Raw genomic sequence first — 15116 nt, forward strand, 5'->3', positions numbered from 1 at the left:
GATAGTGAGCACCATTTTAAATCCTTTTATTTCAGTTCTTCCTAAAATTTGTATTTTTAAACAGTTTAGTGTGTAAATGAATTATCTGTGTACTTTAGTTCATAAACTTGCCTCCAGTTTCCCCTGAAAGAGAACCAAATGTTTATTAATCCACTGCTGAAAATAGTCCCCAACAGATGTACTATTTCCTCCTGTTTGAGAAGTGTTTGATAAAAGCTTCAGTGTCCACCTGTCTTCGGAAATGAATTCGCTTTAATGCATATATTTGTGAGTTGTTTTTTTTTTTTAAACAGATTCACATCCTTACAGGAGCTGGGGCTGACAGCCACGACAGGCTAGAGAGGTAATTAAGTACTGAGACAACAACACACTGTTGGTTATGGCATTTTAGTGGGATTTGTTGATGTAAGAAAAACATTGAATACTCAGGTGGATGAAGAATGAGAGAAACTTTACCAAGCAAAAACCATATTTATTAATCCAGACAGCAGTGAATAGTGTTTGCTCATGTCCATTTCTCTACTGCCAGTCCTAGAACTACCTCTTATAACAAGTCAAATACCTAGAAAACCGGCTATCCTTCATAAAACAACTCAATATCAAAATTAAATATTCATTAACAAATACTGACATTAGAAACTTAAATATAACAAACATTATGAAACGAAGACTGTCCTGATTTCTCCCTGCAGAGGGAGCCGTACCACCACCACTGCTTCATCCTCTCCAAAAGCAAATGTCACAGGATTAAGAAAATATCTGCTGTCTGACCTGCCAGGGGTTTCCTAGAAAGACAGTCTGCATCTACCATCATCATGAAACTGCAAATACAAAGTGACTAGAAGCCCCAGGGAGCATTTGGTTCGTCTATCGCGCCGGTTCAACTGCAGGGACACACACACACACACACACACACACACATGGAGAGTCATTGAGGGGAACTTTGAATAAACTTGAAATCAATTACCATTAACTCAATACAACTTACTGTAAGAGGAGATGTCAATCTCGTCCGGCAGCTCGCTGATGTCGACCTCGAAGCGGTCCTGGACATCATTGAGCGTGCGGGCGTCACCTTCGTCCGACACGAACGTGATGGCGAGGCCCTTTGTTCCGAACCTGCCTGCCCGGGCCACCTGCAGCAACACACACCTTTATCACACCTGCTGCCTTCAGAACAGCTGACCTCACTTCTCGGTGTGGAGAAAGGCATTTGATACGTTACATTCAGTTTACTTGCACATTTACCTGTGGAGAGAGTCACCGGTCACTTCAGTTTCTGGGTGATATTCTACTTTTGTCTTTTGTTAACATGTTCCCTGTGCAGAGCCAAACCAACTATGAAAAACGTCAAATATTTTCATCACGACCAAAAACTACTTCCAGGTTGGAATCCTACTGACAGATTTTCATCTTTTTAATTAATCAATTTATTCATTTTTTCCAAAACATGGGCTCTAATCTTAGTAAATAAAACAAATTTAACAAACCTTTGTTATCTTGTTTCAGATTAAGAAATTCAAACAGAAATTCTTCATGAACTTTTTTATTGCACAAAGTTGGTCCCGTGGTGAGTTTTTCAGTCGCCTTCTCACTTAGCTTTGGATCTACATTTTTCAACCGCTGAACTACTTTATTCCTATGCACAGGCGCACCTACACCTAGCTCTGTCTGACTCAAACAGCTGATCTGCGGTGTAATACAATGCATGTCGTAAGTGCACTTGTGGGTAGTAATAGTGTAGTTCAACAGTTTACAAACGGTAGTTTTCCTGCTGACCCCGTCCACAGCAGCTTCTTTACCAGTGCTCCTGCTGCTCCTCACACAACCCCACGTCATGTAACGCAAACTCTCACTTTAATGGCAGGTCTGAACAGGGCCTTTGTCACAGCTCGTCAACATTACCACATGGAAATATCACACACGTATCTCCAGAGTCTCCATGTCACCCTCTTGGGGTCATCCTTTAGCCTCTCGAGATAATCCCCCACTTTGGATTTCCTGTCTGACGTATGTAATTACTGTAACAGACTGTCCTATGTTTACTATGGGTTTCCATATTTGAAGTAATGTGTCACCCAAGAGTTGCCGTAAGGCTGGCATAAAGCAGTGCCGCTTGTGACATTTGTGTTAGGGAAAGCCGTACTTTGTCTGTATGTCCCGTTTATTGTTTTATTGTTAAACACGCAGTTAGTTGAACCCAAGACGCTCGGCTACATCGCTGTCTAATAACCACAGGAACCAGAGTGTCGGCTCTTCTCATCGACCAGCCTATTATTTGGGGGCAGCACTAGAACCAACATATTGCTGGTTTGGGTCTACTCATGCACTCAGCTGCTGATTAGTAACACCAGCCGGACCCTTTAAGGAACTGAGTTGATGTTTGAAGTTGTTGAAACTGTCTGTGAGCAGAGGACGGCTCAGACTCATACTGGCATCTGACTGAATCCTGAGTGAGCTTATTGGCGACAGGACACTTTTCTTTGGTGTCTTGTATTTGGCTTTATTTGAATGCGGCCTTGTACAGTGAGCAGCTGGTAGCGTAGGTTGTAGGGTTCAACTCGAGTGTGTGTGCGTGTGCATGTGAGAGAGACAGCTTTACCCTGTGTAGGTAAGTGTCGGAGTCCTCTGGCATGTCGTAGTTAAAGGCAATATTGACTCTCTCGATGTCCATCCCTCGTCCAAACAGGTTGGTGGCCACCAGGATTCTCCTCTGGAAGTCCTTGAACTGCTGGTAGCGAGACAAACTACAGACACAATGGAGACGAGTGAAGCTCAGGAAATACATTATATCCCACTGACAGCTGCAATACAACGCAACAAAGATGACCTCTGTACACAAGACACATCCATGAGTTATAATACTCAAGCAGCAGAGCACAGATTTGTTCAATCCAGAACAAATTAGAAGGGAGCGATTTGCATCGGAGAGCACACACCTCCCCCAGGGCCAATGTCAAACAACATAAAAATTCAAACTGGTAGTAAATGATCTGGATCTGCCCCAAAATTGAATGTGTTCTTCCCTGGCATTTGCCTCACCCCCTACCAAGCTTTGTGCAAATAGTTTTTTGTGTAATCCTGCTGACACAGGTGAAAGCGTGACCTCCTTGGTGGAGGGAACAAACAGAACAGAACAGAAAGAGTCCGGAGAATGCAGCATTTTCTGTTGTTCATGTGAAGTGGTTGGGTGCTCAGCCATTCAACACTGAGTCTGCTGGGGTGCCTCGGTGGCTCACATGGTAGAACCCGTATCACATAGGCCACCACATTAGTCCTAACTGTACTATCAGAATAAAGGCAAAAATGCACGAAAAATCGAACTTAAAGAAACAAACAAACATTGAATCTGCTGAGAACTGAACTGTAATAGTCATTGTAACTGGTTTGCTGCTGTTTTCCGAAAGTGCAAAAAAGTTCTCAACTTTCTTTGTCAGTTGACTTGCTCTTTCCAAAGGTTTCAACTTTTTCAATTAGCTGGTTTCAGACCTCTGAACTGCCACCAACATTGTTCAGTGAGTCAGACTTCTGCTGTATCAGCTACTGTGGGCACTGACAGCTGTTTTTCATCATTTGGAGAAACATTCTTGATTTTGCTTCGGCACAATGCTCCTTCAAATGCCGCCGAGAAATGTGTCCTTCTTTTCCTGGCCAACGAAGGCTCCAACAGGTGGATCCTTTATGGTCCAACCTATCCCAAGATTCATTGCGTGCCGTTAATGAAAATGATATGGCAGCAAACAACACTGACAGAGAGCCTGAGATTACACTGTTAAATGTAAGTATTGGGTTTCAGCTCAGTTCAACACCTAACGGTACAACGGTTAAAACCAAGGACCTTGAAAACTTAAGGTTTTGTGGAGAAAAAGTTACGTGTTGTGAAGACAAGTGAAAATCCTCTGTAGACCAGACTGTCTCATTTGGATCGGCCTTCACGGTCTACGATGGGTACAAAGGATCACATCTTCGTAGACAGCATCCACTGAAGGTTGTGGCCTCTGACTTGGGACAAGTGAAAATGACATTATGCAGATACTTTCTCATGCACTTTAATAGGAACTGTATGTAGTTCACCACCAATTAGATGACGATGCTGGTCTCCATTATGTTTCATTTGAAAGCATGTTGTTTTGATGCATTCATACCTAATCTGTCAGTGTATTAGCTTGTACAATCCGTAAACAGGCCTGTGTATCGATATTGGTCGTATTCACATATATATATCAGTACAACTGTATCAGTTTTGTTGGGTTTTGATTGTTAATGTCTGCTTTATTTCCCACCTTTTCACAAACCACACACCCAAAACTTTAACAAAGGTGTTTGCCTGTACACCATGTCAAGTCTTGTGATCAGCTGTGTATGTGTATGAGCAAAAGCCACTCCCTTCTCTTTCTCTTAGCTACTTCAACATTTCAAATCCTGTGTTGGTGTGGAGTTGTGCTTCTCTTTTCAGTTACCGTTCCTCCTGAGGCATCCCTCGATGGATGGCAATCGCTGGGAAGTTCTGCTCCACCAGAAGCTGAGCCAGAGCTACACACCGCTGGACAGACTTGACAAAGATCACCACCTGAACAACACAGTGATACGCTCACTCAGCTACTGTTGGCATCTCTATACTCAATCTGTGAATCTATCTTAAGAATTAAGGCCTCAGTATGCTTCAAAAAACTGCTTGTTCGATCATCTAACAATGTCTAAAACCTCGTTCCTGACAGCAGAGTGAGGGGCTTGGGGGGGTTCCTGAAGTTTGAATTCACTTTTGACAACAAAGTTTATTCAAATCTATAGGAACAAGTGCTAAATGTCATCACAAATGGGAAGTGCATCTCCCTCAAGCCAACAACCAAAGGAGTGTTCCAGTGCAACAGCTTAGTTTTGTTAAAACATGTGATGCAAGGCGAGTATTGAAAACGTGCAGTGAGTCTGCTGTCCTGAGGAGTTGGGCCAGGACACAAGAGAACGGGGGAGCCAACCGGTCAAACAGGAGTGCAATGGTCGCACAAAAGTGTAGGGTTTGACCGTGGCTTGAAGATAGGAAGATGTAGTTGCCTTACCACTCTGGACTAGTTGCAGAGGTGGTAGATGCAGGTGCTCCAGTGAGAAGTAAGTTGCGCTTGTTCTGGCAGGAGGTGCCACCCACCTGAATAAGCTCCCTAGCGGGGGCTGAATCATCCTGGTATTGTACAGAATCTTCAGGAACAGGCTACTATGTTTGCTGAGAACAGCAGCTCTTACTCCAGGGTCACAGCCATGTTCCCCACTGCTAGAGTTGGCATCAACACAATACTGTCAACAGTGATCGACACCCCTTGGCACAGGCATCCCTTCCCCTGAAAGAACACAAGCTCAGGCCTGTCCAGGTTCAGCTGTAGGTAATACCTTAAGCTCCAAATATTGAGAAGAACAGTTGGGTGTCATCAGCATAGCTGTGGCAGGAGCAGTTCAGGCACTACATCGAGACCACAAGGACATGCAGAAGATGCTGACATCATGGGGGGAGATCAGGGTGTAGTCAAGAGACCTCAATAAAATGGAACCATGGTCTGTTGGCAGTTTATTAAGTACAACTAGCTAAAACTAATGCATGCTAACACAACAGTCCTGCAATAAATCCTCCTTCATGAAGGTTGTAATGTTTGGAGGATGTACTGTAGTTTGTGGCAGGTAGGTGTATCTAATAAACTGCCAATGGAGTGTATTTATTTGTAGCTTCACAATCAATTCGCCAAGGCTAAAAAGAGGGGGCTTAAGGAGAAGCGGGGGCAGCAGCTGGACTTGGATAGGTGGTGAGATGACACATTATACAGCCTACTTCATTTGAAGCATACTGACACCTTTAAGTGTGTTCGCTTAACATATGTGTAATAATTAAACACACACAGCACCTCTCACACACTTGTCAACAACATTCAGACCACAGTACCTGATTGAACTCTAGTACATCAAGGAGGTCAAAGAGCTTTCTGTTTTTCTCATTGTCCTTCAGCTTGACGTAGTACTGCTGCAGCCCGTGCAGAGTCAGCTTGGTCTCATCGTCCACAAAGATTTCCATCGGCTGGAGCAGGCAGGAGTTGTAGAGGGTTGGGGGGGGTTGAGGATATTGAAGGAGGGACATGGGTGTGGAAATAAGGGAATGTGGAAGTGGAGTTTAGTAAAGCAGGTCAGACAGAATATGGCAGTATGAGGGGGGAGCTTTACAGGACAGATTAAGAGATATATATGACAGTATAGAAATGAGTGGGGAGAAAAATACCAGTAAGGAAGGCACCAAGTTACAGAGGGCAAAACCAGAGGTGACACAGAAAATCATGAAGAGAAAGTTCAGGAGATGGAGTGGAGGAGCGATGGTAGAGAGGAGACAGAGGGAAGGCTGTGGGGTAGCTAACCCCCCAAAACACTCACGGATCAACTGCACGCACGCACACACACACACACACACACACACCGCAATACCCAAAAGACATCAAACTGACTGGTAGTGCTACTGAGAAGATTAAAACGACAACACAACAAATTGACTCATGAGCTTTTTCTGTCCCGCTTTGGCTCCTCTACGACTCCATCAGTTCAGGATCTCAGCATGTACCAATGCAGACTCATGAGTCTATGCACTGATCCCTATCTGCCCCTTGATCTAATTTAGGAATGAGGGAATTCGTCACATTATTACAACAAATAAATCTAAAGCTGCTATCTTCTAACGATGCACAACTGTCAGGCATTTAATGGAACCTCATTATAGAGCTTTACCTCGTCCTGTGCTATAATAATGCTAAGGTGATTACAGTCCATTATTTTCATTATTGATTCACCCTCCAAATACTTTCTCAATCAATTTAACTGTAAAATAGCCAAGTCAGACACCTTTGTGGTATGACCAGTAACACGTCTAACTCAACCAGCAAGCACATAGACAGTACAAGTACTCAACACCACCCAATACTAACGCAACTTTCACGTGTGAGTGGTGTTTGTGTCCACCTGATGAATCTAAGTCCAGTAATCCCCCTCTTTTTGCTCTGCATTTGGTCTCAACCACTTCCTAAATGCTGCACTGTATTCACCAGCTGCTATCTACCTGTGTCTGTCTGCTGTTTGCTGCTGAGCAGGTGAGCAGAGCTTTTCCTGAGCTACCTCACCCTGCTGAACATGAGGATGATGAGAGTGGTGAGACTGAACCACAACAGTAAAGTTGCAGCCCATAAAAGAAAACAATTGACTCCTATCACATTACACAGCATCTACCAGTAAACAAAGCCTGTATGATGCCTCTCATTGCATCATTAATGGACTCCTTTCTACTGATTTCCGTCTACTCCTGCAAGCAGTGCTAAAAGGAAGAAGAATATAGAAGTATATTCAGTTTATCTACCAAACACAGTGGCCAGTAAATAAAAATACTGATTTTCAAACTTTTCTAACCCATTAACGCACTATACTGTAGCACACCAGAACAAACCACAAGTTTTTCATCAGCTGGATACGACTGTATCCGATGCCTGAATTACAGCTCAATGCCAACATAAATAAAATTATATCATGAGGAATTTAGTCTCTGGGCCACTGCAACACTTCAGTGAAAGAAACTTCTTCACTTCCTGCTCACTCACTTCAGAATAAAAGCTAATTATAATATTTCTTTAATAGTAAGTAAGTAAAACTCTTCACACTAAACTGCAGCTGGATAAGAGGAGCCCGTCTGGGTCCTAGACAAGGCTAGATTATAAGATGGGCAATGCACAAAACTGCCCTGAGGTCCAGACCCTTGGGGGCCCCAAAGGCTCCAGCTTCACCTTGTGATAAATAGTTTGTGGTAATTTAATCAACTGCATTGCAATTTGTTTGTTAGTACTGTATCATTTAGGCACAGTATAAACTGAAATGAAATGATAGGAGCTTTAGCAACTCCAGAGGCCCCTTAAAACCAGGCTTACAGCCTTTATTATTTCAGTTTATGTTGTGCTTACATGGTTTATTTTATCTCATACATTTTTCCATCGAGTTAAATCAACCACAAACTAAATACTAACTGATACATGCAGAGTGAACAGAAGGTGGAAGGAACGAGGAGAGTAGGCAGCAGGAGCTGAGAGTTCATTTGGCCTTGTGTGCTGATGACTGCAGCACAGAGGTGGAATAACTGTCATAATGAAAAGCCTTGTCAAATGCAACATCTAGAATCTAAATAAATTTTAGCTTAAAAGTTGCAGCTTCAGATCTTTTGATTTGCTTCTCTCTTAAATGTGAACACCAACAAATTCTTTATTTAAATATTTTTGTCTGTTTTCAACTCTGTAATTCTGACTTCTCTTATTTTATGTTTTCTGACTCCCTGCTACACTTCACTACATATTTCTATCATTTCAAAAAAAGGATTAAATAAAATGATTTCAGCTTTTGCAGTATAACGTATCACTGACAAAATGTAAGGATTTTTTTTTTTTGACTATGATACATGTGATAACCAAGTGATTACTAGAGAGTTGCTGTCAAAGGTTCCTCCCAAACTTCACTGTAGGTTGGAGAGAGTCACGTGATAGATGTGATTTTCTATAATTACTTTTCGAGATGAGATTTAAGTTGGCTCTTGGCCCTGGTCTAAGACATGGGCTCATAGTTGAATCTTGCCATGTCGGAGCCAAAGAGGTAAATCTACAACCTATGACAGTTCCTGAACTTAAAGCTCCATATTTTCTTCTTCTTCTGTATTTTATTTGAAGTGTTGATCCATAAGAAGATATATTTGTGGTTTTAAGAACCAGAAACCATCTCAGTGTAGTTTTACATCTCCTCTCTCAGGCTTCTCTCTGGAGCTCTAGCAACAACAGGTCAGTGAGCCAATCAGAAGAGAGGAAGCTCTTAGCCTCTCTCCGGATTGGCTGACTGTTTTCTGAGTGGTCCAAAGTAAACATTAGAATAAACACTCAGGAAACCAAATCCTGGAAGGCTGGATGGTTGGTCCAGGTGGGCGGGGCATGACTGAGAGTGGTGACTGCTTTGTTGTGACATCACAAAGTTCCAGCTGTGCATTTCTCTGTAGACTGAGCACTTTGATACCTTCACAGTATTAATATAGAACCTAGACCTGCTTTATAATCAAACAGCACATGGATAGAGACCTTTAGACTATATGGACCTTTAAAGTCACAGAAGTGCAGTGATGCCAATTTCTGAGATCGGGTCTTAAAGCTGCAGTATGCAACTTGACTTAACATTAAAAGACAACTGCAATAACTACATGGCATTTATACCACACTAACAGACTGTTTTCCTGGCTGACACTTCTCAATAATTTGGAGTTTTTACAGTTCTAAACTATTTGCTATGGGTGTGTGGCTGTGTGGCTTGTTCAGTATCAGGCAGGCAGCTACAAAGCAGTGAAGAGTGTTGACACATATTGAAAAAGGAAGATTTCAGCTGCAGATTAGATGCTTTCTCTGACGCTTCTTTGACGTGTCTGACTCGGCCTGACTAACCCTAACCGTAAATGTTTGTTGGGGTGGGAACTTCACAACACGCTCCCTGTGTTAAGACCAGATGTTGCATATTGTAGTTTTAAGGCAGGGTGAACTGAACTAATGTAGCCTGTTTACAGTTGTGTGAGGCTGAGGCACAGCAATGGCCAGGCTACGACATGACAGCGCAGTGGGCAGACGTTTCCCCACATTCCAGACGCACTGAAGCGGCTGCTTGGAGTAAAACTTCTTTCTTGCTTGTAACTTGGATTCATGGAGGTCGCGGGGCAACATGGACTCTGTTACCCGCTGTTCCAGCGGGCACGGCGCAACAGGGGGAGGAGTAGTAGAGGTGTGGAGGGAGTAAGAGCAGGCATGGTGAATGCAAGTGGGGAGTCGTATTTACATCTTGCATGAACTTTCTGCAGACTGGACGGATCTCTTTGCTCAGAGTGGCGCTGAACATCATGACCTGCTTCTCATGGGGAGTCATACGGAAAATCTCCTGGACGTCTCTGCGCATGTCTGAAGAAGAGAGCGGTGACTCAGATTAGTATCACACAGTCATACACACTCGTCTAATGGCAGTGAATAAGGAATAAAAGGTGATGAATTAAAGGAAAACCCAGCTATTATTTAACTATAATGATATAACTATGTTACAACTATGTATTACAACTAGTTTGATGTTGTATCTTTTAAGGCAAATAATGTAGGCATGTGTTAGATGTATTACATATATATGTATATATATATATATATATATATAGTGAAGTGTGGCTTCAAAACAGAAACACAGAACATAAACATATTATCCTTAAAATTTGTTTTTTGAAGTTGAAGTTGAAGACAGTGCCCTGCTTATTAACTAAAATAAGACTAAGGAGCTGGTTATTGGGAGCCACCATGCTGTTTAATGATCAGCCTGTTGAAGTGGAGAGGATTTCAAATCTTTAGGAACCTTTTTGATTGACTGCACTTTAAGTTTCACAGCCAACACTAACTACATTTTTAAAAAGCAACGCCTGTATCTGATCAGGAAATTAGACTCATATGACGTAAGCGAGAGACTGTTTACAAACGTTTTGACATGAACAAGAGACTTGGATCACCTCACGTCCCGTCACGATCCCCATGACAAAAGAACATTTGCTTACGGTACTAGTAGTCAGTAGTAATATGCGAATATATCAGAGATGATGTGACTACTACTATTAGATTGGCCCAGTGTGACACAGACAGCGCTGCTGCTGTGAGGGACAAGCGCTGTCCAGTGGCTGTGGACCGTACAGTAACTGATATCAGAAATTGAAGAATAAAAACTCTTTGACCACTGGCCGTTTGACCTGACTGGCAGTTTCCAATGGCTAGTCCGCCCCTGACCATGAGTGTGTTCCACGTTGCCAGGGAGCGAATCCAGACAGCCCATCCAGCAGCAGCAGCATAGTTGCTTAGATGTAAGCCTGCATATCAATGTGATGACATTGACTTTAAATATAAGAAGGGCTATGTGAGGGCATATTTACTGACCAAGCTGCTCGAGCATCTTGTCACACTCATCCAGGATGAAATGTTTGATGTGACGCAGGTTGAGTGTCTTGTTGCGTGTCAGTGCCAGGATCCTGCCTGGTGTCCCCACCACAACATGAGGACAGTCCTTCTTTAGCACCTCTTCATCCTTCTTTATAGACAGCCCTCCAAAGAACACTGCCACCTGCAGAGGCACACACACACACACATATCACATATCACATATCACACATCACACATGCTGTGAGACAGTTGAGATTCGGTCTGTGGGGAAGAATCGGGAGACGGTGTTTTACCTTGACAGTTGGCATGTACTTTGAAAATCTCTCATACTCCTTGCTGATTTGAAAGGCCAGCTCTCTGGTATGGCACATCACCAGGACCGACACCTGGAGCAAAACAATGAGCGTTCATGATCAAGTTCCTCATATGACGTTCAATGCAAAACACCTTCAGCACCAACTGATGAAAAAAATAATTCATCAGAACGTACACAAATTACAGGGTTTGATTAACGTTAGTGGTCAAAACAGGTGAGGTGGCCCACTCACTTTGTCTTCTCTATCATCTACTCAGGCAGCAGGCAGGTCACAGCCTGAGTTCTTTATACTGTATCAAGCCAAGTTTTCAGACAAATATCCAAACATGCAGACTCCACCAGTCCACGTGACCAAAAACATTTCCCGTGTAATACAATACAAAGCTTTATACAGTTTTACAATATGACAACCATAACGTCAAAGTGCTGCCAAACACCTCAACCTTTCAGACAGGGAAGAATTTGATATAATGACAAAATGGCTCAGTGTGGAGTCAGCACCACAGCTCTGTGTTTAAACCCCACAGCAGCTCTCAACCTAATCTGGCAAAGACTGGAAGAATGATATGGGTCATCAAAGGTAGCTGAATGTGCACTGCTGAAAAAGGCTGAAGAGATTCCTCCGGAGACTGGACTCTTCCAGCAAGAGATTTCCTGTGGATGCACATGGTGAAAGAGTCAACGGACTCCACAGTGATTCTTACGCGCAACAGTTAGACCTGTGGTGGGTCACCTGTGGGTGAAGCCTGCGTCGTAATGATACTCACAAACTATCAACTGTTGATGTATTGAAAACACATGTGCTCAGTAACAGTCACACATCCTTTCTCAGGCCCTGTTCAAACAAAATGCTGGTGAAGGAGACACTCAACCACATGCCATCACATCTCAGCTGTTCTTCAGTCATCAGTGCAGGAGGAGTACCTCTGTCTCACTGAGCCCTTCAACCATCGCTGTGTCTCCAGCACAAGAGGTTATAATACGCCCTCTGAGCAGAGCTGCTCCTTCAGGGTAGACGGAAAGTCTCGAGAGTTAGCATGCTAACTTCAGTAGCAGAGAAGAAGTGATGGAAACAGAAGCAAAACAACAGTTAACTTTGGCACTGCTTTTCTTTCCTCTGGAGGCAGCTCTTGTTGACTAAAGGAATGATCTTTGATGCTGAACTCACAACGTTTCTTCTAGAATGTTAAGAAAACAGCTGTTAATGTGATGGCTATGTAGCAATAGCAAAACTTACAAATAGCTCATTTTACATTGCTTAGAATTTGCAATCCCATTCCAAATCCTTCTCAAAATGATTTCAAAAAACAATCTCACAACTCACAAATTCCAGAAGAGTTGACAAATACTGATGATCTGCTTTCCAAGGTCAAGAATAAAACTGGACTTCTACATAAAATGATGATATTTTAAGAGAAATAATGTTACAAATGTGTTCAACTCCAGCGTCTTTTACCAACTGTCAATAAAAATATACCTTGAGGAGATTGAGATTGAGAAGACAGCGCTGGTTTCAGCCCTAAGCACTGCCTGCAGTCTTTCTCTCAAACTGTGCATGGTAATAATGAAAGGCGACTCAGATGTGTAAATCAACATGTTTATCAGTCGGGTTAGGGGGAGGATCACCTGTCCAGTGACGGGCTCCAGCTGCTGCAGGGTGGCCAGAACAAACACTGCAGTCTTCCCCATCCCAGACTTGGCCTGACAGAGCACATCCATACCAAGGATCGCCTGAGGGATGCATTCATGCTGAACTGTAATAAAAAAACACACATTCACACGCACATGTCTCTCTATTAAGGCAGTCTTTTATCAGGGGAATGGATGTAAAGAGAGACAGAAAATAAGAAAGGGAGTGAAAATCAGCAAAGGTTAAACCACTTGCATCAATAAGTCTCATCAAGTTTTTTAATCAAACAAAGAAAAGCATATTTGCTTATTTCTCTTTTCAGTTTATTGGAACTCTAAAACCATCAAACTTACCCTCAGATGGATGCTCAAACCCACAGTCCACTATGGCTCTGAGCAGCTCAGGTTTCAGCAGGAAGTCTCTGAATCCAGAGGAGTGAATGGACACATAGGAGCCCTTCACTCCCTCCTTCCTTATCGACATGTCGCCTCCACCTCCAACATCCCCGACCCCTGCAGCCTCCACCTCGTCCTCCTCATAGTCCAACAGCTCGTTGTCCACGTCGTTCTCAGTCATCCTGACACAGCTGTAACACACGTGTTATGTGAAACTCCAGAGGTATAATATAATGACTGGACTGCTGTATTAAACAACACTACATTTCAGAGTGTTCCGGTTTTCTTTGGACACTACAGACTCCCTTTCCACCTCTGTAATTTCTTCATAGGAGATGTAACATTCCTTAAGTTGCTATTTCAAATTCAGTACTGGTGTCACAAAGTAATTTTGATTTGAATAAATCAACTGATTCTTTATTTTCTCAAGGACACAAACAAAACAAAGAGCAAAAAAAACATCACATAACAAATACCCTGCTTTTAACTCTCCCTCCACAACCACACAGACTAAAAGATGAGAGGCATATATATGCATATATACTTCTTTAATTCATCATAGTGCTGAAACAAACTAAAATAAATGATCGATTAGTTCATCTACTGAAAAGTCAGTTGATCATTTAAATGATTTATCAAACACTCACTGGCTCCAGTTCCTCAAACTCAGCAGATTTCCTGCATTTCCCTGTTTCTATACCGATGCAACTCTAAACTATTTAACTAATTAATCATAAAATAATTAAGAGATTGATCGACAATAATAAAAGTAATTGTTAGTGCCCCCATATTTCAAGTGTCCCCATATATTCTGGAATATCAGTGGTTAGGATGTTTCCCACACATAGACTGTAAGTCCAGGTATATTAACAACCGCCAAAGCATATCTGGCAACTTTTTTTTTGTAATGCATTTTATTTTTTACCCAGAAGTTTTGCATCTCCTGGCACCTTAGCACATTGTACCTACTGGCAGTGTCTGGATGGTTATTAGAGTTATATATGTGTAAAACCCATTTATATATGGCAAAAATTCCAAAATAGTAATAACTGCATGTTAAAGGCATGTTGCACCAAGGTAGTCTTTTGTTAATTGATGTATCCCTAGCCTCAAAAAATATGCTGACAGTTTGCCTGAGACTAGACAGGAGGGTTTATGCATACAACTGACTGTGACAACAGCTGTCGGATTTTAATGTCGGGAACTTCATAAAATTTAAGTATGTGGAATTTCTGGTAAAGTTCTGCTCCTTTATTTTGAAGGAATAGTCCGGAAGCCTTCTTTTCATAATATCGTCGTGGCCGACATCAAAGCAGCGATCAAGACACAAGCAGTTTAAAAAAACAGAGGGATTATTTTTGCTGGTTGGATTTTTAAAAATCTTTTTTTTCATATAATAAATCATATTAACCAGCTACCAAAATAAATTCGGCACAAGATTCTCGCGTACTCAGAGAAATGTGTGATATTAGGTTGGCCTATGTGCATAAAGACTAGTTACTGTGCAACGTTAGCCTGTCAAAACCAAACTGACGTATTTGAACGGCTAGCTGCAGTTAGCTCGATGGCTAACAAGCAACTCATCAAGTTGCCTGCTAAACCAGTTTCCGGCTCAAATCTGAACTTTAAAATTTAACAGATATATCGCGGTATGTAATGGTAATGTTGTCGGTTTACAATGACTTTTAACAATCGACATACCTTAACTACGAGAGATAAAAATGAACCACAACGTCTGTTCAAAGTAAAGCGCTAACGTTGGCGTACCTAAATGACGTTTCAGT

General features: G+C 42.2%; 1 protein-coding gene across 1 annotated transcript; it reads right to left on the reverse strand.

The window, feature by feature from the left end:
* Window positions 1–451: 451 nt before the first annotated feature.
* On the reverse strand, window positions 452–15113 carry ddx39b (DEAD (Asp-Glu-Ala-Asp) box polypeptide 39B). Its single transcript, XM_056399093.1, has 11 exons — window positions 15034–15113; window positions 13291–13523; window positions 12934–13061; window positions 11285–11377; window positions 10989–11172; window positions 9865–9983; window positions 5927–6058; window positions 4461–4570; window positions 2603–2747; window positions 989–1136; window positions 452–884 (listed from the first exon to the last, which is right to left on the reverse strand). The coding sequence occupies exons 2-11, from the start codon at window positions 13511–13513 to the stop codon at window positions 868–870; spliced, it is 1299 nt and encodes a 432-aa protein (XP_056255068.1). The 5' UTR covers window positions 13514–13523; window positions 15034–15113; the 3' UTR covers window positions 452–867.
* Between the last annotated feature and the right edge of the window lie 3 nt (window positions 15114–15116).

The sequence above is a fragment of the Seriola aureovittata genome, chromosome 16, assembly GCF_021018895.1.
Source record: "Seriola aureovittata isolate HTS-2021-v1 ecotype China chromosome 16, ASM2101889v1, whole genome shotgun sequence".
NCBI lineage: Eukaryota > Metazoa > Chordata > Actinopteri > Carangiformes > Carangidae > Seriola > Seriola aureovittata.